The 27489-nt window shown below is 34.5% G+C and overlaps 1 protein-coding gene across 3 annotated transcripts in view; it reads left to right on the top strand.

The window, feature by feature from the left end:
- Nucleotides 1-27489, top strand: part of RFX7 (regulatory factor X7) — a 142236-nt gene that overhangs the window by 69412 nt on the left and 45335 nt on the right. For all 3 annotated transcript variants that reach the window (XM_057722417.1, XM_057722416.1, XM_057722418.1), the window contains 2 exons: nt 17773-17855; nt 19244-19366. In XM_057722417.1, coding sequence (XP_057578400.1) covers nt 17773-17855; nt 19244-19366 — 206 coding nt within the window. The remainder of the gene's footprint in view (nt 1-17772; nt 17856-19243; nt 19367-27489) is intronic.

Raw genomic sequence — 27489 nt, 5'->3', positions numbered from 1 at the left:
ACTGGCAGTATAACAGAATGGCTCAGAGCTGAGGCTGTAGAGTGACACAGTCCTGAATTTAAATCTTTGCCCCTACCATTACTGCCATTATTGTCAGATTTTGGACCATTTTAACCTATTTTAGCTATATTTTAAAAGGTGATACTAGTAGTACCTAACCCACCAAGTTGCTGTGAACATTAAAGGAAATAACAACTGTACTTGTTACAGGCATACCTCAGAGATACTGAGGATTTAGTTCCAGTCCACTGCAGTAAAGCGAATATTGCAATAAAACAAGTCACACAAATTTTTTGGTTTCCCAGTGCATATAAAAGTTATCTTTATGTATATGTATGGCTAAGTCACTTTGCTGTGCACCTGAAACTGTCACAACATTGTTAATTGGCTATACTCTAATATAAAATAAAAAGTTTAAAAAAAATTATCTTTTACACTATACTGTAGTCTATTAAGTGTGTGATAGCATTGTGTCTAAAAAAATTTGTACTCACCTTAATTGAAAGATATTTTATTGCTAAACAATGCTAGCCATCATCTGAGCCTTTAGGAAGTCTTAGTAGTAACATCCAGGATCACTGATCACAGATCACCATAACAGGTATAATAATAATAATAATGGAAGAGTTTGAAATACTGTGAGGATTAGCAGAATTTCGACACAAAAGACACAAAGTGAGCAAGTAAGATTGGAAAAACGGTGCCGGTAGATTTGCTCAACACAGGGATACCACAAACCTTCAATTTGTAAAAAACACAGTATCTGCTAAGTGTGATAAAGGAAGCTCAATAAAAGGAGGTATGCTTGTAGTGTAAATACAGTGCCTGGCACATCATAAGGACACATGACAGCTTCTGTTGAAGGTGTTATATGTGTAAATTGTTAGTGTGGATCTAATTGGCTTTATTGCCACAAATTTCTGTTTCTAGAAGTCTAAACATTAGTCAGGGATCACATTTTACGTTCATCATTGCAGAACTTAAAGTTTAAGAATGAATGCTTACCGTATGGGACCACTGAGGGGCGCGTATTGAATCCCTCAAACATAGAGTGTGGAAGGTAGAGAAGTTGGGAATCACCTGGCTAAAGCTGTCCCAGAAGCCAGAAGGTGTGCATATTGTAGAACAGCTGCCAGTATCAACACTCCGTGCTCTCTCCCCCTCAGGCCTTTGTAGATGCTGTTTCTTCTGCCAGCTGTGCCCTTCTCAGATTTCTTCACTTGGATAACTCCTGCTCCTTTTGGACTTGGCTCAAGAAATCTTTTCGGAATGCTTTTTTATCTACTAGGAATGCCTTCAGCTGCAGATAACAGAAAACCCCAACTATTGGTGGCTTAAAGAAATAATAGTTTGTGTCATCTAATAAATTCAGACTTAGGCATCCAAGAGTGGTAACAGTAACTCAGCAATGCCACCAGAGTCCTTGGCCCTTTGTTTTTTACTGTGTCATCTTTTAGCCTATCACATCGTTGATGGCTGCTGCACTTCCATGCCTTCTGTCCAAATGCCAAGGCATGAAGAAGGGAGGAAGGGCCAAAGGGCTTTCTTCTAAGGAAGCGCTGTCTTTATTTTCAGTACACCCACTTCTGTTCCAAAAACCCACTTCAGGAACTTCCATCTCCAGAGTAATGTTACTTGGGTGCCCCTAGCTGCAAGGAAAACTGGGATACGGAGTATTTTGTCTTCCAGCCTCTATACCAGAAGAAGACCAAGAAGAAGGTGATTAGCAGTATTTGTCTGAGTCCAGCCTATTTGTCACACCTTCTTATGTTAAGGTCCCCTGCTTTTCATGTACCTTATAAAAAGCTTTATGCCTCTATTAAAGCTCTCATCATATAGTTTGCTAATCCCCAAATTGATTTGTTTTCTTCCCCAAGATTAAGCTTTTGGTAGTAAGGACTGTGTCTTATGGTCTTGGTATCCCCAGTGCTTAGCACAGTGTCTAGTAATAGACACTATAATAATTACTGAGACAGTAAATATTTGCTGAATGATTATCCACAAACAATAATTATCAAAAACAATGTATAATATGCACATAATATCCTGTAAACAGAGAATTTCTTTATATGTGGTGGTGTTATTATTAGCATTTATTGAGTATTTATTATCATGTGCCAGACAAGTGCTTTACATATTTTATCATTCACTCCTCATAATTTGCCTATGAGGTTAATCTGCTATCATCCTCATTTTACAAATGAAGAAACAGGCTCAGACAGGTTAAGTAACTTACTTAAGGTCATAAAACTTGCTAATTGGTAGAATTAGGCTTTTAATCCAGATAGTCTGACTCCAGAGCCCAGGCTTTTAAAAAACTCTGACATACATAACATTTTTAAAGTGTCTGAAATATGAAGTTATTTTATATGAGATTTTAAAAATTGTACTTCTTCATTTTCCTAAAATTAAGAAATGTTACTGAAAGTAATTATCAACTTTGAAAATAAATCTGAAAAGGAAAAAATGAAAAGCTGGGCTCATTATCTTACTGAATTTTAGTGGTCAGTAATTCTAAATTCAGTCTCTTTTTTGCAAGCAGGTTGCTTGGAAGCCATTAAAAAAAATAACATGCTCACTGAAACAAAATTGCTAAAAGATTTCAGCTGTTTAAATTGATTACAATTGTGAAGACTGTAGTGCCGTGAAATATCCTAAAAGTGAAAAAGAGAAAATTGTATCTGTGCTATTTTTAAAGCCTAGTGTTTTGCCTACTTACCAGTAAAGACAAATAGAAAATATTTGTAGAAGCATAATTGTGAATAAAGTTTTTTGATAATATTTTAGTGCTTTTGCAATAAGACAGTTGATTTTTACTTAATTTTAACAATAGTCAACATGTCAAACTAAATTTCTCATGAGTGGTAACAATTTTAGGTCTATAATGACATTATACATTTGTAAAACCGATCCAGTTATATTTTTCATAACCAGTATAATAGTCAAGACAAAAATCTTACCTTTGACACTTCCATCCCCATAGGACTAGCTAGACCTTAGCAGAGTTTGAAAGCTGTTGATTCCATATTACCCAGTCTCCTTATTTTAGCTGAATTAAATTAGACTATCTGAAAGCTATATAGAAAGGCCTAAAATGTGAGAGAAATAATCCTGAATGTTTGGTGGAGAAAAGGCCTGGTTGGGTGGGAATCAACCACAGTAGGGTGGGAAATAATAATTCATTTCCCAAAATATGGTCCTTGGAAGAATAATTCCATAGGATGTTAATATGTTATGCAAAAAGTTCCAAAAGTCAAATGTGTTTCATGAATTCTGGATTAAAAGATGTGTTAAAAGTGATTATTAATATGCTGCTGTGTGTCATGAATCTTAACAAGTATTCAATATATACAAGACTTTTTTCCCTTCATAAAATTTCTCACAAAACTGATGTTCTAAGGCACACTATTTGGGAAGTGATTGATAAAATTGATAGGGCAAGTTTCTGCACTAGAGAGAGAAATTATTTCCCACGTACCACCCAGAACTATCAGGATATTTAGAACTTCCTGATTATATTACTGTATATTAGGTGTGTGTGCTACCAGGAAGCAGTTTTCCACCAGTTCTAATGTTCAGGGCCCCTTACATTGATTAGCTCTGTATTGGAGTTATTAGAACTAACAACAGTTAAAAGGGAGGGTTGGAAAAAAAAAAAAAAAACACGCAAAAAAAAAAAAAAGGGAGGGTTGGAGTGGGGGAAGACCGTATATTTTGGTTCCCATTAGGAAAAGCTAACGTCATTATTAAAACAAATAACATTCTGCTTACCAAGAAGTAAGTTGGAAGCAAGAAGAAAAATATTTCTGTCTCGTGGACTGGGCAATTCAACAGCAATCCTAGTAAGATTATAGCGATAAGAGTAGATCTTTGTTTGCTTTTTTTCCCATCAGCTGGAGAGATAAAAGGCTTAAAAGGAGGAATAAGGGAGGCTGAGTACAGTTGACCTTTGAACAACACAGTTTTGAAGTGCTTGGGTCCCTTATATGCAGATTTCTTTCACCAGATGTGGTACTACAATACTACATGATCTGTGGTTGGTTGAGTCCCCAAATGCAACTGTGGTATGGAGAGCCAGCAGAGAAGTTATACTCGAATTTCCAACCACAAGGAGGGTAGGCACCCCTAACCTCCATATTGCTCAAGGCTTAACTGTATTTTAGTTCCATTTAAGTCCCTGTTTTAAATCTCTGAGGAACTTCTAGGGCTCTCTACTGACCAGTATTCTAAGAGAGAACTCATGTATTGCCAGTTACTTCTAGGTTTAAAAATGCAGTGTTGGCGAGTTAACATAGCCTAATAAAGTATGTGCTTTACAGAACGTTCTGTGCTGTGCACTAAGAAGGCCAAGTAGACTCACCTGGGCAAAAACTGAACATGTCGAATGAGTTCCTAAAGGCTTCCTGACCTAAGTCTGCTATACTGGGAGAGGGCTTATTCACGAGAGTTGAACCAAGGAGGACTTCCTAGGATTACCATTAGGAGAGAGAAGTTGAAAGTGATGTGAGGTTGCCAGAATGCCTATTCCTTCTGCAGGGCTAGAGAAACTTGAAATTTGGTGGCAGATGCCATCATTTAGATTATTCAGTAGTGAGGCAGGTTCCCTGCAGTGGAGAACTCTCAGTAGGGTCCTCTTGTAAGGGAATACCATAGAAAACTTGAAAGGATAATATTGTGTTGAAGCAATAGTCAGTGTGTCTTAGGTTCTGAATGCTGATTAAGTAATCCTCCAGGACTCTGCTCTCTGCCTCCCACCCATGCTGGACTAGTGTTTGTCCTTCCTGAATGAACAAAAATTAATGGTCTCAGCTATGTTCTATAAAAACTTTCCTTCTGTAATGGACACCAAAGTCTATTATTAGATAAATCCTAAGAACCAACTTTCTAGGCACACGTGAGTTGTCCATTATAAAAGCTAAAACCTGAAAAGAGAATCACAGTGGAGTTACTAACTACGCCATCTGTTTAGCACAGTAATAAGTTGGTTAGAAAACAGTCAGGGGAAAAGCAGGGTAAGCAATCTGTCTGTAGCAAGTCTGTTCATTTATCATGGATATCTATGTGGAGGTTCAGCATGCCTTACATTCTCACCAGGGTCATATCTGGAACACTGCAGTAGAGAATATTTCCCTGGGTATAACCTTTCCAGTATCATTTCATCTTGGCTTATGGCATCTTATTCATAGAGCTTACTCTGAATCGAAGTACTGTACATTTCAGAGATCCTGGATTTTAAAACATATGGTTGCTCAGGTATGGACTGGATGGTAATAGCAAGCAGGCCTGGTCCAGCAAAACAAGCATCTTGGTGCTTATGGCCCTGGAAGGAATCAACCCTTGACCCTGTAGCCCCGAGAAGCTAAACTGCAGACCCACAGACTAGCTCCATTCCACAGAGGTGTTTCCTTTGCTCCACAGTAACATTTTTTAAATTTCAAATTGGTTGCCATATTTCAAATTTGAAATTTTAAAATTGGGAGAGTTCACAGAAAAAATTAGGTGTCTGGCCTCTGAAAACTTAGGACCCTGAGTCCTTATTTCTACATGATGTGTATTCTCCAATTTTCTTAGTCCCTGCCATGCATTTAACTCCTAAACAGATATTTTTCTTACCTGTAGTCTACTTTAATCATTTGCATTTCTCCCTGACATTTGAGCTTGTGACCTCTGTGTTAGATTCTTTGGGGGGCAAGATTTTTCTGAGAGCCATTCTTTATAGGATTGAAGGAGCCATAATAGTATGTATGAGGACAGATAGTGAGAAGACAGCCTCCATTGTTGACTCTTTTCTGTCAGTTCTTGCCCTGCCTGGCCATTACAACAGTCAATATAAAGCAAAAACAGGATAGAACAAAGAATAATAACTCTTTTGAGAATCTTTCCTGTTGGTTAGCCACTGTGTGAAACATTTTATCTCCGTACTTTCCAATGAGACTTTCTCTGACCACTTTAGTTTAAATTGTAACCCCCACCAATACTTTTTCTTTATACCATTTATCATTATCATGTAACAGATGTCTTACTTTTAAATTTTATTGTCTGTATCCCTGGTAGTAAAATGTAAGGTCATGTATGCCTAAAGCACAGTTGGCACTCAGTACTCAATGAATGAATGAATGAATATAATCTCATTTGATTTTTTTGAACTTTTCAAATCTGTCCCATAGTTAATATTTTAAGTTAGAAGCCAATTCTTTTAATATGGCTACTGGGTGTAGGATATCTGCTTCCTGAGAACCAGACTAATATTAGAGTAGGACTTTCTAAGGTAGATGACACGCTCCCAGAAATAAATTTGAATAATTCACTCAAGGGATAATTTTTCACAAGAGGCATGCCTCCTCTCCTGCCCTCCAGAGATATATGTTATTGAGGGGGCATGTATGAGGTGTATACAATTTGAAAAGACTTTCTTCCCTTTCCTCCTTTATGGAAGAAGCATGCTTCCTCACCTCAAATCCTTGCTGTAATGAACACTAAATAATGACCAAGGTCAACTTCCTTACCCAGTATTGATTGAAACTAAAAATTTGTTTGGAGTATCTAATTAAAATACGTCAGTCTTGAAAAAGGCTTGTTACTAGAATAGAAGATGGGGTTTATCGTGTGATGTGGCACTGGGGTTACTTTTAGTAAAGACCTAGCTCAGAATCTGACTTTTTCCTTTCAGTCACTCGGTGGAGAGGAAATGAGTAACTTTCAAGAGAGCATTTTTGTGTAGATTTTGTCCCGGCAGGGTTGGGGTATGGTGCTTGCTGACAAAGGGGCTGGATTTAAAATAGCTGGGTTTGCTTTGTTTTTTGAGTATCACAAAAAGAAATCATCTGTATAAAGTCATGCCATCCATTCAGAGGAATTTGAACCCTTTATACTTTTCTATTTACATCAAGTACATGAATTAATTAATTTACTGGCTGCGTTGGGTCTTCATTACTGCATGTGGGCTTTCTCTAGTTGCAGAGAGTGGGAGCTACTCTTTGTTGCAGTACATGAGCTTTTCATTGCCGTGGCTTCTCTTATTGTGGAACACGGGCCCTAGGCACGTGGACTTCAGTAATTGCAGCACATGGGCTCAATAGTTGTGGCTCACGGACTCTAGATCACAGGCTCAGTAGTTATGGTGCACGGGCCTTAGTTGCTCTGTGGCATGTGGGATCTTCCTGGACCAGGGCTTGAACCCGTGTCCCCTGCATTGGCAGGTGGATTCTCAACCACTGAGCCATCTAGGAAGTCCCTTACATCAAGTACATGAATTATTTTATCCCGTAGTATGGGAGGACAATATAGTTATAATATTTTTGCTTTTTTGGGTTTTCTTCTGTTAGGAGTTCAAGTGGACTGAATTGCCACTAAGATCCAAATCATGGGTTCTGGTTACTTTTCTCTCTCATAATTGTAAAGAATGCCCTTACCATTGTCAGCTAGCTTTCAAATTCATTTTATTGTCACATAGAGGAATAGGAAAGACTAAGATGGCAATCTCTCAACCATTTACCTGAAAGAAATTCGGTTTTTATTACTCTATATTCAAAGAATGAAATAATACACAATAATGTGTTTTGATAGAAAACAGATGAATTCTTACAGTATTCTGATTTTTCTATTTTTGCATTTTAAGTTATTTTCAGACTTACAGAAAAGTAAACTAAGGGGGAAAGAAGGAAAGGTTTCTAGGAGCAGAGACAGGAATTAAAGAACTAACTTTTCCGCTCCATGGCCTACACCTTAGTTGAGACTGTAGCTTTATAATCTTGAACAATCAGTTAGAACAAATCCAGTTTTTTTGAAACATAATAGTAGCTGGACTCCCAGAGACTGTCCTTTATTTCCATGCTATAAAAGCAAAAACAAACAAAAAAACTTAAAACATAGTGACTAGAAAGATTTAAACCTTATCCTTCTTGCTAGTGCCCTCAGCCTTATCCCCAACCACTAGTAGAACCCTAGGATCTTTTCAAACAGCATACAGAAACATTGATAATAACCTTTGCCTCACCTGAATGAGCCAGAGAAGGAATTACGTGATCATTCTGTGATGCTCACTTTTTGTAGAATTTAACTATGTGCAGGAATATCCTCCCTAGAGATGGCTATCATTTGAATGCTGTTTCGAAGGGACTCAAATCTATAAAGGTTTATGTACACTCTGCCAATTTGAACCCTAGCAATAATGCCCTTGTCCCAGCATTTCATTTGGTTTTTAGTTATCTGGGCATTTATGTAGCCATGGCACTTGCTACCATGTTAGTCATTATTTCAGTTTGAGGGATTTAGCTTCCTTTTTATTAAGCCCTTTAAAAAAATAAATAAAAGACTGTATTTTAGGGCACATTTATAAAAAGTGACCACATGGTTCTCATAGCAAGTTAGGAAACCGAAAATTGCTGAAAATTTCGAATTCTAAGCTAAACGCATTGAAAAATAGAGTCCTTATACCTTGACCTTTTTCTCTATCTTCCTTATTCAATCCTGTGGAAGGACAGCTTTCACAACTGCTGGGGCCTGAGAGAATATAATATCAGGTATGTTGATTGTTTCCATAAATTTAAAAAAAGGCTATAAAATAAGGTTCTGCTTTCCCCCTTCCAAGTCCTTCTGTCAGTGATGCTGGTGAAGAAAAAGGCCTTTTAGTAACTGTGCTCCGGAATCAGTGTCTCCTGTTGGGGAAGAAAAAATAGAATTTTTTTCATGTTTTGCTTTTTGTTTTGTTTGTGTATTTTACAAAATAAAAAACAGACAAATTCAAGTATGATTATCCTGTCATTGTATATATTTTTCCCTCTATACACGGTAACTTAACTGAAGAAACAGTCGAACTGGAGAATTTAAGTTTCTGGATTTTAAGCTAATTGTTCTAAATACAAATTTAAATTAAAAACTTCTTTTAAAACCTTTTTCTGGTACTAGTTTGAAAAGTAAAATTTGAAGAACTAATTATGAATGTGATACCCTGGTTGGTCATCTTCCATCAAGACTCCATCATTGTCAACCTGACTGGTTCCTTGAAAGGTGTTTATACCTCTCAACAGGAGAGTTTCTGCTGCTTCTGGAAATAAAGATAATGACCTATCAGGGATTTGCATGAAAGCTCTTCAATTAAGTCTTTACATGTTACCATCTTTGTAAGCATCAACCCTTCCCCAATTTTGTGACCTTGTTAAAAAGACAAAACAAACAAAACAAGCAGACAAAAATGGAGAGGAAAGTCTCATAACAAGAAATACATCACTGCAAAGAAATTTATTTCAAACAAGAGAAATCCTTTTTTATTAATGTTTGAGAAATTGTGGGGTGAACCTGATTCGGGATGTTCCCTAAAAACAGGAACAGATCTGTCCATTCAGACTACCTTATAACTGTATTCTGTGCCATTAAATGTTGGGAATGTATTTCCTTACCATCTGCTTGAAGGTTTTCAAGTTCTAGTAATAAGACATTGAAAATTCTGCCTGATTCTCTGAAATTCATCTGGTGTGTTTTGACAGTTTGCAGGCAGATGTCCTGAGCAGATAAGCTGAAATACTAAAAATTAACTCTGTTTTTTGAAATATAGAATAGTGTTTCAGGTATTTTTTTAATGACAGATGACAGGTGGAAAAGTTATACTTTTTTTCCGAAGTCCAACCCGGGGAAAGCTTTTATTTCTGACCTTTTCTGCTTAGATCGATTCCTTTCTCTCTAGTATCACAGTTGTCAGAAATATTTTCTAACTTCAGTTACCTCTTGATGGCTCAGGAGGGAACAGCATCTGTATTTTTCTGCACTTACCCTGACAAAAGTCAGTGCTGGAGGAACATTGTCTTCAATAGCTTGTGGTCAAGTCTGATGCTCACATAAAATCTACAGACCTTGTTCTTGTGGTGTACCTCTTAAGTTAGTGGGGGTCACCAGGCTAAATATTTCTTAAATTTCTTTAGATACCTCGCTTTTTTCAAATAAAAGATCCCATACTTGTTGATAGAATTTGAATTATGCACTCTTTTGCCAAAATCTGACCTTAAACAAGTGTATATTTCAAAATAATGTTTATGTAATAATAATACCTATCATAGATACATTTTATAAATTTCTTTTAATCCTCACAAAAATTTTATGGGCATTTTATCACTGTTGTACAAACTTGAAAATTAATGCCCATCTTGCCTGATATCACAAAGCTAATGAGTGGCAAATCTGGAACTCAGATCCGGGCCTTCTGATTCTGTACCTTACCGCTATATCCTGCTGTTTTAGATTAGATTTGAAAGGTCCACCAATCAAGCTCAAGTAGCACCTGCTTTATTCATCTATAATATATAATATAGGTCCTTTATCCTTATTAGCTATTAATTTATCAATAGGAGACTTGCCTGTTAATCTCAAATTTCTAAAAGCTCCATCAAAGCTGCTTTATTACTATACTCATCAGTTACTGGATGGTATTCTTATATGAAAATTCTGTTTCACAAGCTCAAGAAGGATCAGTGAATCATACATTTTGCTATATGATCCTCTCAAGGATAAGTTGTCAGATTTTTTCTAAACTCCAACTCAGTGAAAGTTGTTTTTAAAATGTTAAAAGTAGAAATGGCATTGTTTTTAACCTTTAATAAATAAGAGTGGCATGAAAATTAGAATTGGTGAATCATTCAACAAATTATACTAGGAAAATTAGCTAACCCTGTGGAAAATTTTTAATTAGGTTTCTACTTCATAACTTATAGAAAAATAAGTTTCAGAGGAATTAAGTACAATACCTACAGACCTAAATGTGAGAAACAAAACTTTAGAAAGAAAACATAGGATATCTTAATGATATTGGGATAGGGAAGGATTTTAAAATAAGATGCAAAAAGCACAGATTATAAATGAAAAGATTCATATATTTGACTGCCTGGAAATTAAAAACTTCTCTGCATCTCAAGACTCCAAAAATAAAATGCAAATACAAGCTACCAGTGGGAGAAGATATTAGCAGCACTTCTAAGCAATAGAAGATTAGTATACGGACTACACAGTAAGTATCCCCATTTTTAAATGTGTAGTTCTTTGAGCAGTGATTCTTCAGATGTGATCCTCTGACTAGCAGTTATCAACATCTCAATGGGAACTTTTTAGAAATCCAGATTCTCACGGTCCCTGCTCCAGACTACTGAATCAGAAACTCTGTTATCTTTAAGAAGCTCTGCAGGTGATTCTGATGCATGATGAAATTGGAGTGAACTCGTAAATAATATGATAGTCTCATTGTCAGTCAGAAAATGTAAAATAAAACAGTGAAGATACTTTTTCATACTTATAAGATTAGCTAAAATGTAAATCTTAGGTTTTAACAAGAATGTGGAGAAATTGTAGCATTGCTGTTGGAAATATAAATTGGCATAGCAATTTTGGGGAGCACTTTGAGAATACCAACAAAAGTTGAAGATGTGCATCTAATGTGACCAAGTACTTCTGCTTTTAGCAAGGTACGTAGTATAGAAAAACCTCCCGCTCAAGGACACAACAGTCGCAAATAAGAGTTTTTATTGCAGCACTATTTGAAATAAGGAAACTTCACAATAACTAATTATCATAAAGAAATGGACAAACTGGTTTCAGTCCATATAACAAACACTATCGTGTAATCTAAAAAGTCAAAGAATTCTGAAGCAAATGTGGCAAAAAGTTGGCATCTTTTAAATATGGATAGTGATACATGTGTGCCCACTTTCTATACATTGGTTAAAATACTTTATCATTTTAAATTTAAAAAATAAATTGGGATATTAAAAGGAGTACCATCTGGCTCTGTCTTACACTTTAGGATTCTGCCTCAAAAGATGATTGAGTTTGGATAAACCAGAGTCTTCAATCTAGTTGAGGGGGAAAGGTATAACTAGACACTGAAAAAAAAATTTTTTTTCACAGTCAGTAAATGCAAATTAATTGAGTATAAATCCCTGAGTAATTGCTGTGGCCCAAAGTAGAGGGACAAGCAGGCATATTGTAGGATCATGTGTACAGAATTTATTAGAGTTGAATTTTTTTAACTAGGTGGCTTTTGTTGTTTTTTGTTTGTTTGTTTTAACTAAAGTGGAAGAGAGCGTGAAGGCTGTATAGTCTAAACTGGTACTTCTTAACCTTTTTTTAGCCCATGTTTCATTTTGATAAATATAAATATATTCTTGGTTAATATAATTTGAAATTTCAAAGTAAGTTAAATACTATTCTGAAAATCAGCAAATGAAAACTTTTGTGATTACAGAGGAGCCCATTTCCTCTCTCAACGTTTTTATCTGCATATCTCAAAGGGATCTTCAGTTCTCTCAGAAGTGCTAGAGGGAAAGGTCTAACTTTCTGTATTAATCAGGATGGGCAAGACTATGCTGCCAAAACAAAGGAAGCCTGAAAGATCTAGTGGCCAAACCGGAAGAACTTACTTTCATTCACATTATATGTATAGTACAAACCATTGGAGGACCCTGCTCTGCATAGTCCCTGAGGAACCCACGTTGACAGACATTACCATGTTGTAGCCTCACCACTGAAACACAGGACTGCCAAGGTGCCACAATGGGGGGAAAAGGATATAGAGTTGACACATTGGTTCTTAATTATGTCAGCTGAGAAATGAAATGCATCACTTGTGCTGAGTACATGGCCCTAAACTAACTGCAGAGTCTGAGAAATGTAGGTGAGCATATGATATGACATATTCCCTTATTCTCTTCACCACTGTACTTACACCTCATAGAAGGAATTAGATAGCTCCATGCTACTCGTTCCTTTTGTGAATAGTCTTTTTATCAGCCCAAAGCTCCAGAGGGGAAGGGCATAGGAGTAGTAGAATTCTAACACAAAAGTCCACCTTGATCCTCCAAAAGTAACTTAATCTTGTATATTTTGCTTCACACCTTTAGTTTTCTCTGGATCATATGATATCAAAGTGAATGTTGAATCTGATTCTTTGCTGTATATGCTTTTCTGTCTAGGATGTGAAAGAGCAAAGCAGTATCTAGGTCATTTGCAACATTAAGTCTGTAACATTGCTTTGTTTTCATACCCAAAGTTTCTGAAAAACCAGCTATATAAGTGTATGCTTATGTAAATGGAATGATTGACACACAAGGTCTGCTTACTTACTTGGAAGATTTTTGCCAAAAATTCTCCAAAGTGGTTTCCTGGAATTCCTTTGACATTTAAATAAAACTTTTTTAATTAATTAATTAATTGGCTGCATTGGGTCTTCGTTGCTGCACACGGGCTTTCTCTAGTTGCAGCAAGTGGGGGTTGCTCTTCATCGTGGTGCACGGGCTCCTCGTTTTGGTGGCTTCTCTTGTTGTGGAGCACAGGCTCTAGGCACATGGGCTTCAGTAGCCACGGTACACAGACTCAGTAGTTGTGATCGTGGGCTCTAGAGTGCAGGCTCAATAGTTGTGGCACACGGGCTTAGTTGCTCTGCAACATGTGGGATCCTCCTGGAGCAGGGCTCAAACCTGTGTCCCCTGCATTGGCAGGCGGATTCCTAACCACTGAGCCACCTAGGAAGTCCCTAAATCAAACTTTAGTTCCCAGATTCTTTGGATATCTGCTTGCAAAGATTGAACTGTGTGAGAGAATTCCCATAAGCTTTTGGGAAAGATTTTCAACTACGGTAGTGGTAAATTACCACCTTAGTTCATTCAACAGAGTAGGTAATATTTGAGATTGAAGACATTTAACTTGAAGACATTTTCAGTAACTTTGCTCTGAGAACTTAACATCTTCAGCTCAAAAAAATGAAGACTTTTAAGCCTAATGGATAGGGATGTTGTTGCTTGTCATTTGAAGTTTCACGCCAAGCATTCAGATATGTCTACCAAATATGCTCTATTAAAAATTGTAATTTCTTTATTGTAAAATACACATAACATAAAGTTCATCATTAGTAATAGTAATTATAGTATGTTCACAATGTTATGTAAACACTACCTCTACCCAGTTCTAAAACATTTTCATCAACCCAAAAGGAAACCCATTAAGCAGTAAGTCCTCTTGCTCCCCTCCTCCCGTCCTTGGCAACCACTAGTCTTTCTCTCTGCAGAAGAGAGAAACAGATTTGACTGTTCTAGATATTTCATAAAAGTGAAAGCATTTGATATGGCTTTTTGTGTCTGGCTTCTTTCATTTAGCGTAATGTTTTCAAGGTTCCTCCATATTGCAGCATGTATCAATACTTCATTTCTTTTTATGGCTGAATTTAAAAATTATAATTTAAAAAAAATTATGTAGTTGGTCTTTTTTCTAATACTCTAAAAATAGAGCAGCTTTGTCCTTCATTTCATAAATCCATTAAACATATTTCTTTTTGACAACCAATAAATCTCCACATGGGACAAAAAACTTTTATTCTTGATGTTTAAATCTTTACAAAGTATATCAGATAATCTAATGTTTAACATACTTGCCACATAATATTCTTGCCTTGTTAATCAAGCAGGGTTAAGGTCCTCTACACCACTGATCATTGTTTTGGAAATCAGTCAGTGATTAGCCGTAAATGACAAGTATATCCAAAACCAAAAACCCTCGTGGTAAACTCAGCTTTGCTGGACTAAAATGCCATCACTATGTACTTGAGTCATTTTGTTCTCATTTGCTTCATAGAATTTTGATACCAGTTTTGGTAAACTCTCCAAATGTTTTCTTCTGTGTTGAGCCCCACATAACAAATAAAAGAGTAATTGACAGTAGTAAGTTTTCATTGTTTGAAAGGCACAACGTGGTGGCGGGGGAAGAGTTTGATCTTTTTCAAAACTATTCCATCTTTAAATGATCTCTTTGACACTTTATCCTAATTTGGATTATCTTCTGAATTCCTTCTGAAATTTCTTCTCTGATCTTTTCTCTAGTATATATAAAAATTGAAAACTATAGAATCCACGGTTTCTCCAACAGTATGAAGTTTTTTTATTCTTGCCATCAAAAATGATGTGTTTTTGTTTATTTTTAAGTGAGGTGTAACTGACATAATATTATATTAGTTTCAGGTGTACAACATAGCGATTCAATATTTGTATATACAGGCATACCTCATTTTATTGCACTTGATTACACTTTGCAGATACTGCATTTTTTATAAACCGAAGGTTTGTGGTAAGCCTGCCCGCATTGTCAGATGATGGTTAGCATTTTTTTTTTACCAATTAATATTTTTCATTAAGCTATGTACCTTGTTTTTTTAAATATAATGCTATTGCATACTCGCTAGACAATAGTATAGGGTAAAGATAACTTTTACATGGACTAAGAAACCAAAAAGTTTGTGTGACTCGCTTTATTGTGGTATTTGTTCTACTGTGGAGGTCTGAAACTGAACCTGTGGTACCTTCGAGGTATGCTTGTATTGCACAGTGGTCACCCCACTAAATCTGCTTAACATCCATCACCATATATGGCTACAAAATTTTTTTTTTCTTATGATGAGAACTCTCAAGATCTACTATCCTAGCTACTTTCAAATATGCAGTACAGTGTTATTAACTGTCATCACCAAGCTAAACATTATATCCCTATGACTTACTCATTTTATAACTAAATTTGTACCTTTTGACCTCCCCACCCACATCAGGCTGCCACCAGTCGTCACTGTATCCATGGTGTTGTTTTTAGATTCCACATATAAGGGAGATCATATGGTATTTATCTTTTTCTGTCTGACTTATTTCACTTAGCATAGTGCCCTCAAGGTCCATCCCTGTTGCAAGATTTCACTCATTTTTATGGCTGAATAATATTCCATTGAAAAAGAGAGAGTTTCTTTATCCAAAAAAATGATGTTTTGTGTTGCGTTTTCTTAGACTTTGCCCATAATAATACTCATAGTTTTTTGGTAACATAATCTGTTTTTGATTTAATATGATAGGCACTGTTGGGATTAAGTGGGTGATGTTAAAAAATATTGATCAAGGGGTATTCTAGGAACTATATTTGACTGATTAAAGTGGGGAAAGGTTGGAGGCAGGGAAAGCAGGAAGTTAGACATTTTTAATAATTCAAGAATCATTGTAAGTTCCTTAAGGGCAGGGACTATTGTATTGTTCATCTGTCTATTTCCAGTCTTTATATAGGTTATGATAGTGTAAGTTCATAGTTATCATAAATCATTTGTGGAACATTGCAGAAAATAAAATTAGTGAATAAGTAAATGAGTAAACGAATTCTCCTTTATTGTTAAAAGAAAAACAGCTAAAGCCCTAAGCTAATGTGTTGGCTAAGAAAATAAAGGGACTGGAAGAACATGGGGGAAAGAGTTCAGAAGGCTAAATGAAGGATTAGAGGAACAAAACTAGGCAGACTCCGAAACTGAACACTGGGAAGCTAGAGAAAAGAAGGTGTGAAGTAACAATTGAGAAAGGAAATGTCTGCGTATCTGTGAGGATTTTTGTTGTTGTTGAGGAGAGAGTTATATAGGATATTGCTGATCAGTCTATCAGATATTAGAGCAAGAGCTAATTGGAAACTACCCAGTAGACAGTGGAATGAAAACAATGGGGATTTGAGAGTTAATTGCATGTAATCAATAGATTAAATCATTCTGTGGATAAATTCTGTAATTAAACTGTTTTGTGAATGAATTCTGGTGAGAATAAGAAGAGGCTAAATTACATCATTTCAAGTGTTTTTTAAAAATTGAATCTATGTTTAAGCTGTGCTTTGTTATGTAAGAATAAATTCTGCCACCAAGAATGCCAGTAATCTGTCCATATTTTCCATTGCAATGCAATTTAATTGTAATGAATTAGGCTACCAAAATTTTATTATGATATTTTTATTACAGTAGGATTTGTGACACATTTAAAGCTATCCTGTGGCAAACTCAGCTGGGAAAGAAAACTATACAGTCCTCTGTATAGCAGAAATTTTTTTAAAGAGTGCATTTATAGACAAAATGACAAAGTTGCAGGTCGGTAGTGACAAAGGATTTTACAAGTAGGTTCTCCAAATAACATCTAGTGCTGCAAGTCAGAGAAAAATTACATGTGCGTGGTATAGAAAGGATTGTTGGTTGTACTTTGGTACAGTTGGCCCTCCATAGCCACAGGTTCTGCATCCGCAGATTCAACCAACCCTGAATCAGATTTGATTCCTCGGTTATGGAGGACTGACTGTATAACACCAGTTTAAATAAAGGACTTGTGCATCTGTGGATTTTGGTATCCGCTGGAGGTGGGGGAGGGGGTTCCTGGAACCAATTATCCACAGATATTGAGGGATAACTATTTTTAAACCTCAGTTCCACCTCCAGTGACAGTAGCATCATCAGTCACGTGTTCTAGATTTTTGAGAATTAGAAAAGGATCCTAGAAATCATCTTATTCATTTTACATTTCTAAGGAAAATCTGCCAGAGCATGGAAGCCTCATAACCAGTTAAATGGTTAGGCTAAGATCAACTAATACTCTCTTGACTCCTTACCTAGTACTTTTTCTGTAATATTGTACAACTCTCTTTCTTTAAATGTGATTTAAAATGAGAAACTTTTATCTAAGCATTGATTTATGATTTTATTTATACCTGGAATGAAGAATTATTAGGAAAGTACCATTTTCTCTTACTAATCAACTTTTTATATGCAATAAATTTATCAAACAACTTGACTGTATTATTACTAATAAGAAAAAAGCCTAGATTTTGTTTTCTTTGGCAAGTGATTCATTCCATCTGGTTTAAATTTAGACAGTCAATATTTTCTAGGGAGGTGTTAGTTTTTTGTTGAGGGAGAAACAAGAATTTTTAAAATGATCTTTCTTTTTAATCCTTTTTAACCAGCAAGAAGTTGAGAAGTTTACAGACCTAGAGAAACTCTACCTCTACCTTCAGCTGCCTTCTGGTCTCAGCAATGGAGAGAAAAGGTACATCTCTTGTTTTTGCCTCCATTACAGTGTTTACGTTTGTGTTGTGGTTGTTATTGTTTTGCACTGTTCCAAAAATCATCAGAGAACAGACTGTCAAAACAGTAGATCTTTTTAGTCTTTGGTTTAGTCTTTTAATTGTATTTGTTTAAGTGTTTACCCATAGTTTTTGTTAATTCATTTGTGTACCTGGGTAAATGCTGTGAAATGCAATTGGGTTACATTTTATAAACAGATATTTATACAGTGTGGGAGATTTTGAAAATTGAATGGAAAACCAAAGAATAAACAGATAACTATTGTGAGCAATACAGTGCGAGCGTTTCTTAGGTACTGTCAGGTCAGCAGGGCACAGAGTATAAAAAAGGGAAAAAAATGAATTGCCTTTATGGCACATGAATTTATGATAAATGTGTGATGTTTTAAGTGCTTGGGAGTATTACTCTATTTTCATTAGTAAAAATATTTAATAGCCTCATTTAGAAAATATAGAGAAAAGTTGTTGGTTTGTGCATTCTATTCTTAAAAGAGTTTCTCTAACCTTTTAAGTATTTCTCAGAATTCATTTCATTCATATAAGTTATGCTTAACATTACTTAGAAAGTGTATATATGAAAAGAAATGGCATGAAAAATCTGTTGCTTTTACTTTTTTCCCCTTGGACCAAATTTTGTAACTATTTTAATAATTTTATGTCCTAGAAATTGGTCAGGAAATTCTTTGGAAATAAATTATAGTTTTTGTACCTGAGATGAATGTCAGACTCAAGTGAGGAGCTTCCCTCACATTATAAGTGACACTGCCAGATAATAAAAATTTATGATGTTTAGTGGAGGTATTGGCCTGGAGAGGAGGGCCAGCTACAGGAAGGACTATAGAGGAAGATTTGTCCTTTCAGGATCTCTCCAGTGTGAATTCCATTCTGGAGCATAGAGCGCTTTAGTAAGATTTCAGTTTAGTTACTTAAGAATACTAAGCAAATAGAAAATAAACAATTTTTTCCATAATTTTCACTTCATAGTTTGATGATTTGGTAAGTTTAGGCAAATGAACAGCAGGTAAGTGAACAAATGTCACCTTAGAGGTAATTTTGTTCAAAACAAATATCTTATGTTTTCAGTGTTCCATCACCTCTGCCACTTTAGAGGCCATGGTGGGGGGATGGAGCAGGGCAATAACTCCAGTCTGACACTAGCTATAGATAATGGCTCACAACCACAGGTAGACAATTTGTACTTGGATAACTAGGCATACACTTTATGTCCTGAGTTTGGTTTAGTCATTTATAGTGTGTTTATACACAATCCTTTAGTGGAACATCTAGGCCTGGCTCAGAAATTATCAATGCTGTCTGATTCAGCCAAAACATGTTTTTCTTTTATGATTAGTGATCAGAATGCCATGTCATCTAGTCGGGCACAGCAAATGCATGCCTTTTCCTGGATTCGGAATACCCTAGAGGAACATCCTGAGACTTCACTGCCCAAACAGGAAGTCTATGATGAGTACAAGTAAGTATTATGTGTATATATCAGGCATGCAGTGTATTAAAGAGCTGAAGTGCTATACTTGGCTATAGTGATTTGTTTTTATCATTGGTGAATATCATACAGGTATGTGAGAGTTTAACTTAGAAATCTCTAAGATTTCTTCCATCTCTAAGTTTCTCTGGTAGCATGTGTAATAAAGGACAGGATTACTGAATAGAAGGATTTCTCTAGAGTTCTTCTGGATCACAGGATGAATGTCTGAGGGCCAAGGGACAATGGAGTAGGGTTGCTGAATAAAAGGATTCCTGTAGCATTCTTAAGGATGACAAGAAGGGTGTGTCTGGGGTTAGTAGAGGCTTAGTGGATGGCAATAAATAAATCAGTGCATAAGAAAAAACTAAAACATGTTTTTTATTTAGATTTCTTGAAGGTCTTTTTCATGAATGCAAAGCTTTTTTAATCCTTTTCTGTGCCAACCTGAGAAATAGCTAAGTATCTGGAATGTTGTGAATTACTCAGAGAAAGGAGTTCAGTGGCTTGCACATAGAAGACACTCAAACAGTTTCGGTTGTACAGATAAATTATTTAAACATGGGAAACACAAGGATAATAGGCCTTTCTGGATAGAGAAAGATAATAGATGCTAAATCTAGTCTTGTTTAATATTTTATAATTGATTTGGAAGCGGGAATTTGTTCTAGCAGAGTAAATGAAACCAAAATTTGCTGAGTATTGAAAAAGCAAGGAGAATGTATGTGTTGTACTTACACACTGCAAGAAAAGTGTCAAATAAGTGCTGCTGTTAGCTAGTGTAAGATGATGCAAAAGAACCACGCTTACTGAGATTATTGGTATCTAGAAAGAAAGCTTTCTATCCTCATTCGAAATTCTGATTCCCTCACCTTAAGAAATGTAATAGAGCTGGAGAAAGTCTAGAGAAAAATGTCTGAAATAAGCAAATAAGGTTAAACTAAATAGCTCTAGATTTTTTCCTCTTTAGGAAAATTAAAGCTAAGAGTTTATGTGATCCAAGTTCATTCTCTCAGTCTTTAACAATCTATTGAATACCTGCCATGTACCATCTCAGACCCTGTAAGAAGTTCTGAGGATACAATAAGTGAAACACAGCTTCTGCCCTCATCAAGAGAATGAAAAAGTATTTATATATGGTGAGCATGAATTCTTAACTAAATTCAAGTTCATTCTAATTAAGATAGAGATAACCTTATGAAACTACAAAGAAGCAAATTTAAATTCATTAAAAGTTTATTAATATCAAGCAAACGTGATATGTTGAAGAAACCCTGTATTAAGGATCAAGAGAATAAATTCTGTGGTTGAATTTGTGTGACCTGGACAGGTGTTTTGTTTGTTTGTTTGTTTTTGTTTTGTTTTGTTTTGTTTTTTATTCTTTTGGACAGGTGTTTTAACTACTCTTTTTGTCAGTTGCATCATCTATAAAATGAGGTGATTGAAGGGGTATGAGGTTTCTTTTAGCTCTAAAATTTAACAAGTTGTCTGACGTAGGAAATGAGGAAAACAAATTATTCAAAGATGTCTTGTGTTTCCCAGAAGGCAAATCAGACAAATTAATGCATGACATTTCCATAATAAATCAGTAAGGAAACCTGGCATATTCATATATTTTTGAAGTGAAGTCCTTCCTCTGCACAACCCTTTGCATCACCATTAAAGACAGCCCCCTACATCTGTGGAAGTGTGGCTCTGAACCATTAAAGCAGTCCTTATCTTCCTAAAAGTTTCCTGCCTTGGGCAAGGCACAGTTATATTTTTCTATAATATTTTTCTGTGAAATCATTTCCTAAGGTTCTCATAAATTCTTAAAATTTTTTTCACTAAGAAAAGTTAAAGGTTTTTTTCCAAACAAAAGAGAACCAAAACATAAAATTGTTTTGGGATGAGGAATGGGAGCTCCAATTTTGAGCAGTTTATTTGCAATTCAGTAGAGAGCAACTGAGATAAAAGGAAGCAACTTAAACTGAAGTTTAAAAAGGAAGTCGTAGGTAAGGGAAATTCTTGATAATAACGTGAGTAGGAAAAAAATACCAGTTCTGTTCATGGAATTTGCAAGAATTATGCTAATGAATGTCTCTCTTTATAAAAGTCAGTATATTACTGTACAATAATACTATAACTGATTCTGAATATTTTAGTTCAAAACACATTTCACTAAGAATATATGTTATTCACTGTTGTATTCTACACAGCGTTTCCACATAGCAGGCACTAATTTAATATTGAGTGATTAGAATGGAATCTGATCCCTGACCTTGATAATAAAATTTCGGTGTTATAAAATTTCATAAGTCTTCTAGTACACTTCCATCCCCATCATATAGACAAAATATTAAAACTCAAAGTTAGGTGACTCTTCCAGTGTTCCAAAATTTGTCAGGGCCTAGTTCATAGTAAATGAGAAGGCAAACTTGTTAAATTTGAGTGATATCAAGCTGAGTGAGTAGAATAGGTTGGACAAGTAGTTAGAAATAAAGTTGGCTAGGACTTCCACTTAGTGTGAATAAATAAGCTGCACAAAATATGAGTTTGTTTCTGTACAGTTAGTATACATTCATATAGATGAGTGTTGTCAGAGACACAGCAGCATGCTAGTTGCTGAGAAGAAAGTATGTTTTTGTTTCCACAGAATTACAGCATGTGGGAGCTCCAGGTTATTCTCTCATTTGATTGCGCATTGCCTAAAACTATAATTTGCTATGTGGGTTTAAATAACTTGATGAAAACTGTAGAAAGACTAGAGGCAGGCAAAAAGTAGATCAAAGTATTAGGAAATAGCTTCTTAAAAGTTTAAACTATTATGTTGTCTAGAGAAAGCATAATGGAGTATAGCTATATATTTTTTTAAAGAAGAAGAAGTTTAAATCACAGGAGGAGAGATTTCCGTTAGACACAGAATAACACTTTGGGTCAGAAGAGATTTTTAGAGAAATTTTGAAAGGCGTTTTGGACTAGTCATCTTCTAGTTTGGAGTGCCTTGATGAGGTTTCCTGTATAAAAACTTAACATAGAATAACAAATCTTAAATTGATTCTGTTCTAAATATTCATTGAACAATATTATTAATATGAAGTATATATATTTTTAAGCTAGTCCTATTCATTTCAGTGACGTTTAGACATATTTGTGTGAAAATCAATCCCTTTAATGGTCATTAAAATCAAAATCCCTTTGAGAGAAAAAGTGAAGATGTAATCTAAAACAGTATGGTTTCTTTTAATTGTATTTTTATGCTAAATTAAGATATTAATAGAACCAAAAGATTTAAGGGACTTTCCACATGCAAAGACAGTTGATTTACAAACTATTGCGAACTTTTATATTTGTGGAAACCATTGAAGTCTGGTAATCACGTGTTTATGAATGTGATGTTTAAAGTGTTAATTTTTCTAATTATGAAAGTAGTATGTATTCATCATGAAGGTTTCGGCAGATAGTCATAAATGTATAAAAAAAACTAACACCAGTAATCTTACTACCTAAAAATAACCATTTTGGCTTATTATTTCTTTTTATTTTTTCTAACACCTTCTTTTCGTGTATATGTTCTTGTTATTGTTTAATCAGATTTTGACCTGACTGGTTACACAATTCTTGAATGAGGGAACAGTTGCAAATAATACTGCAGTGAACACTCTTGACTATATAATTTAGTGTAGATTATTACAATTAGAGTTGCTAGCTTATGAACCATTATATATTAAGGATATTAACTATTAAAATTAAATTTTTTTCAAGATTGCTGCTTATTATTTAACTTTAATTTTTTTAAAAGTAGTCTGATCTGTCTACTTTCTTTGCAGCTTGTGACATTGCTATTATGCCTAGAAAGAACTTCTTCCCCATGCCACTAGCAGCTAAATATTCATGTGTATTTTCCCTAAATATTACTTATTTCATTTTTCACATATAATCCTTTACTCCTTCTAGACGAAATATATACATTTATTTTGGTTAATGCTGTAAGATAAGGAACTATTTTTAATTTTTTCTAGATGGTTAATTAATTATCCCAGTCTGATATATTGATAATTTTTTTCTCAATACTGATCTATAATGTAACTTTTATCTTACTAAAGCCTTTTGGACTCAATTTTATTCCTTTGTATTTTTCTGTTCTTATTCCAGTACCATACCATTTTTATGTATTTTACTCATTAAATGTTTAAAAAGCTAGTGGGACCAGTCTTCCTTCATTATCCTTCTTTTTCAAAATTTCCATGGTTTTATTTTCATACCAGTTAATATTTCTTTTGAAGTTTGGAATCACTTTTCTGACTTTTTTTTAGAAGGGAAACCTCAAAGGAATTTTGATTCAAAATGCATTAAATGTGAAAACTTATTTTAGAAAAATTAATTTCAGAGCTAAAAGTATGTTTCTTAACGTCTTTCTCGTGTCCTTCAGTAAAGTTTTAATTATTTTTCCTCCAATTAACTCCAATTATTTTTCTTAAGTATATTCCTTGAAAATTTTTATTATGTTATTTTTATTATGAAAAATATATTTTATTATTTTGGTTTGTAAGATATCTATAGACTTCTGTTACATTTATGTTGCACATTCTATATTTACTGAACTTTGTTTAATCCTAATTTTTCAGTTGTTACTGTGGACTCTCCTGGGTAGTGTTTATCCTGTATATCTTCCCCATCATCTTTATTTAATTACGTTTAATTGATTTTCCTTCTGATTTTAAATAATAGCAATTATAGGCATCATTTTGTCTTACAGTTCTTTGATGTTAAGGATGTATCATTTAAAGAGAGATCAACTCGATGATGGGTGATGCCTTAGAGGGCCAGGATGGGGAGGATGGTGGGGGGGAGTTGCGGGAGGGAGGGTATATGGGGTTATGAGTATAAATACAGCGGATTGACTTTGGTGTACCTCAAAAACTGGTACAAGAGTGTAAAGCAATTATATTTTTAAAAAAAAGAGGAAAAAAGAAAAGATGTATCATTTATAGTTGACCAAGACTTTATTTGCTATTTTATGACAAATTGATTTTGAAATTCATGAAATGCTTTTTGGGCATCTGTTATGATTATTCAGTGCTTCTTCTACGACCTATTGATATGATATATTAAAGATACTGCCTAATATAAACCCTTCTTCTATTCCTAGAATGAATGTCTTCTTCATGTCACACGTGTAATCTTTTAGCATACTGTTGATCTCTATTTTCAAGTATAGTTTTTAGGATCTTTGCATCTATATTCATAAGTGAATATGGTCTGTAATTTTCTTTTTTTGTGCTATCTTTGTCAGGTTTTGATTATCAGGGTTAGGCCAGCTTTGTAAATGAATTGGAACTCTTTCCCTAATTTTCTGTGCTCTGGAACAGTTTATATAGCATGGGACTTATTTATTCTTGAAAGTTTTAAAGAACTCAGCTGTTAATACCATCTAGGCCTGGAGCCTTTGTTGGAGGTAATTCTTTGACAATTTTTTGTGGGTTTTTTTCTGGTTAAATTTTTTTTACTTCATTAGTCAATTTTGGTAATTGCTTTTTCCTGGAATTCATTCAGATTTTCAAATATATTGGCATAACATTACATTTATTAGTCTCTCACAAATTGAATATCTTCTTTATCTATTATATCCTTTTTTATATTTCTAGTTCTATTCATTTGAATTTTCCTCTTTTTTTCCCAATTATACTTAGTTGTAGTTTATGTTTGTTGATTTTCTTAAAAAAAAACTATGTCAGTTTTTTGTTGTTTTTTTTGTCTGATGTCTCATTTTTGGGTGTCTTTATTTTTGTTATCCTAATTTTCTTGGGTTTTTTCTTATTAAATGGAATGCTTTGTTTTCATTCTTTTCATATTTAAGATAAGAACGTTTATATATGAATTTGCCTTATAGTTCTGGATGTATTCCTTAAGTACGGATACGTTTTGTTAGGATTACCATTATTTTCTAATCGTGTGCAATTATTTGATTTCTTTGCTTTCTTTTCAGCTTTGATTTCTTCTTTGACTCAAAATAGTTAGGAGTGTTTTTTTAACCTTTCATGTGCTTGAGGGGGTTGGGTTTTTTTTTCCTTTTTGTTTTATACTTTATTAGTTTCTAGTTTTATTATATTGTAGTCAAAGAATGTGGCTTATTCAATTTTTGATTTTTTATAATTGTTGAGGCTTACTGTCAGCCTAACACATTATCAATTTTTGTAAATATTTCTGGACATTCTCTTTATTTGCACTGTATATTGACTTATATTGATTAGCACTAAATCCACTTCCTGTAATTTTCAAATCCTTCAAATGCTGCAAAAAAATCCGTACTCTTTTGTCTTTTTAATTAGTTGAGCATGAGTAGTATGTTAATCTCTTATAAAAGTGATGTTTCTCACAGTTCCTTATGGTATTTTTAATGGGTTTTGCTTCACGGATCTTGCGGCTGTTAGACAAAAAGCGTCCATGATTGTATATCTTTATGATAGTTAAAGCTTATTGTCAACCAAAAAAAATGATCCTCTGTCATATTAAATGTATTTTGTGTTAAATTCTCCTTTGATATCAATATTTGTAACCCATTCTGGATATCTGTCTAAGTATATATTTGTCTATCCTTTTATTTTTACCATTTATGTCATTTTGTTTTAGACAGTTTACATTATTGTGTTTCTAAAGTTTTTAATTTAAAACTGTCTCTGGTCTTAAAATCTGACCAAAAGAAGAAGCCGGTGGAATGAACCAGTCTCAAAACTCTGGTGTTTGCAAACACTTAGCATCAGAGACAGCAGCAACCACGGTTCCTGCTGCTTTTTTTCTGCTGCATGATAGAGAAACACAAGCATTAATCTTAAGTGTATTTCTTACTAAATAATATATAGCCTTTTTTAGCATTCCTGAAAATCTGTTTGCTTTCTTTCTGAGTAGAATCACAAATGTTCAGATTTATAAACTTGACAACTTTGGCTGCGGTGTTTCCTTGGACGCAAATGTTCTCTCCAAATCCTGTTTTTTAAATCTATTTCATATTTTAAGGAATATAATTGCTTTGTTTTTTAGTTTATGGTCATTAATTTTGTATGTGTAATACTTTCATGCTCACCCATCTAAGTTTGCAGTTTCTGTTGTATTAATCAATGTAAGTTCAATTCTTGGGACAACCTTGAAGGTAGAAGTAGATCCTAGTAACATATTTGTTTTAAAAGCTTTAAAATAGTGAACATTTCATGAGTTAAATGACATGTAAATGTTTTACAGCTACCTAAAATCTAGGTCAGGCCTAAACATGTGTAGAATTTATAAATTTCCTAAATATATATTGTTTAATGTTATATTATCTTCAAAAAATAAATGGAAGCAGATATTACTCCTGCTTTATGGATGAGGTCCCTATGATTCAGAAGTGAATTGTTCTGGACAAATCTGAAACCAGGTTTTCTGACTTCAAAGCTGAGTTCTTTTTGCATTAATTCCTATTTCCTCTAGAAACTTGTCCCAAATGCTATTCTTCTTAAAATTAAAATTTTTGGAGTAACATTTGCCAAACCTTAATTGTATTTTAAATATATATAACTAATTGGGAATAGTAAAGTAAAACTTAAAAGTGATCAATTTCAGCATTACTAACTTTTTGTTCATATTTGACAGTTAAACATGTATCTTAAATATGCTTAACACATAAATTGGTTTAAGATTTTTACCATTTAAATTTGTGTTAATAGTTGTAATGTCTGAGTTGTTACCCTAAATACATTGTCTACCCTTTAAGTTATTAGGTTTCAGGTAAGTTTTTTTTTTCACACTTCCTTGGTGTGGCCTGTTTCACAGAGGTCCTTATCCCAATTTTCTCTTTTCTCTGTGTTTCCAGTGACTTGATTCTCAAGGGGCTAGTTGATAATCTGTCTTCTCCTCACCTTCTCTATGTTTCTGACCACTGGTACTTTCACAGAGAACTCGTTTACTCTCATCTTTTCCTCCCCAACTCTTTGCAATAATAATAGAAAGAGCAGTAACAGTGCAATGGAGAATAAAGCTAGAATTATAAGTATTATATCAGGAAAGGAACTAGTTCTGTTATTTTATACGTTTGTAGAGAAGACCAACTGACTTGTCCAAAATTATACCAGTTGTACTAAACATATGTTATAGTCATA

This window comes from Hippopotamus amphibius, chromosome 2, assembly GCF_030028045.1.
Source record: "Hippopotamus amphibius kiboko isolate mHipAmp2 chromosome 2, mHipAmp2.hap2, whole genome shotgun sequence".
In the NCBI taxonomy this organism is placed as follows: Eukaryota; Metazoa; Chordata; class Mammalia; order Artiodactyla; family Hippopotamidae; genus Hippopotamus; species Hippopotamus amphibius.
Note: the sequence above shows the minus strand (reverse complement) of the source record. Positions and strands in the feature narration are given on the sequence as shown.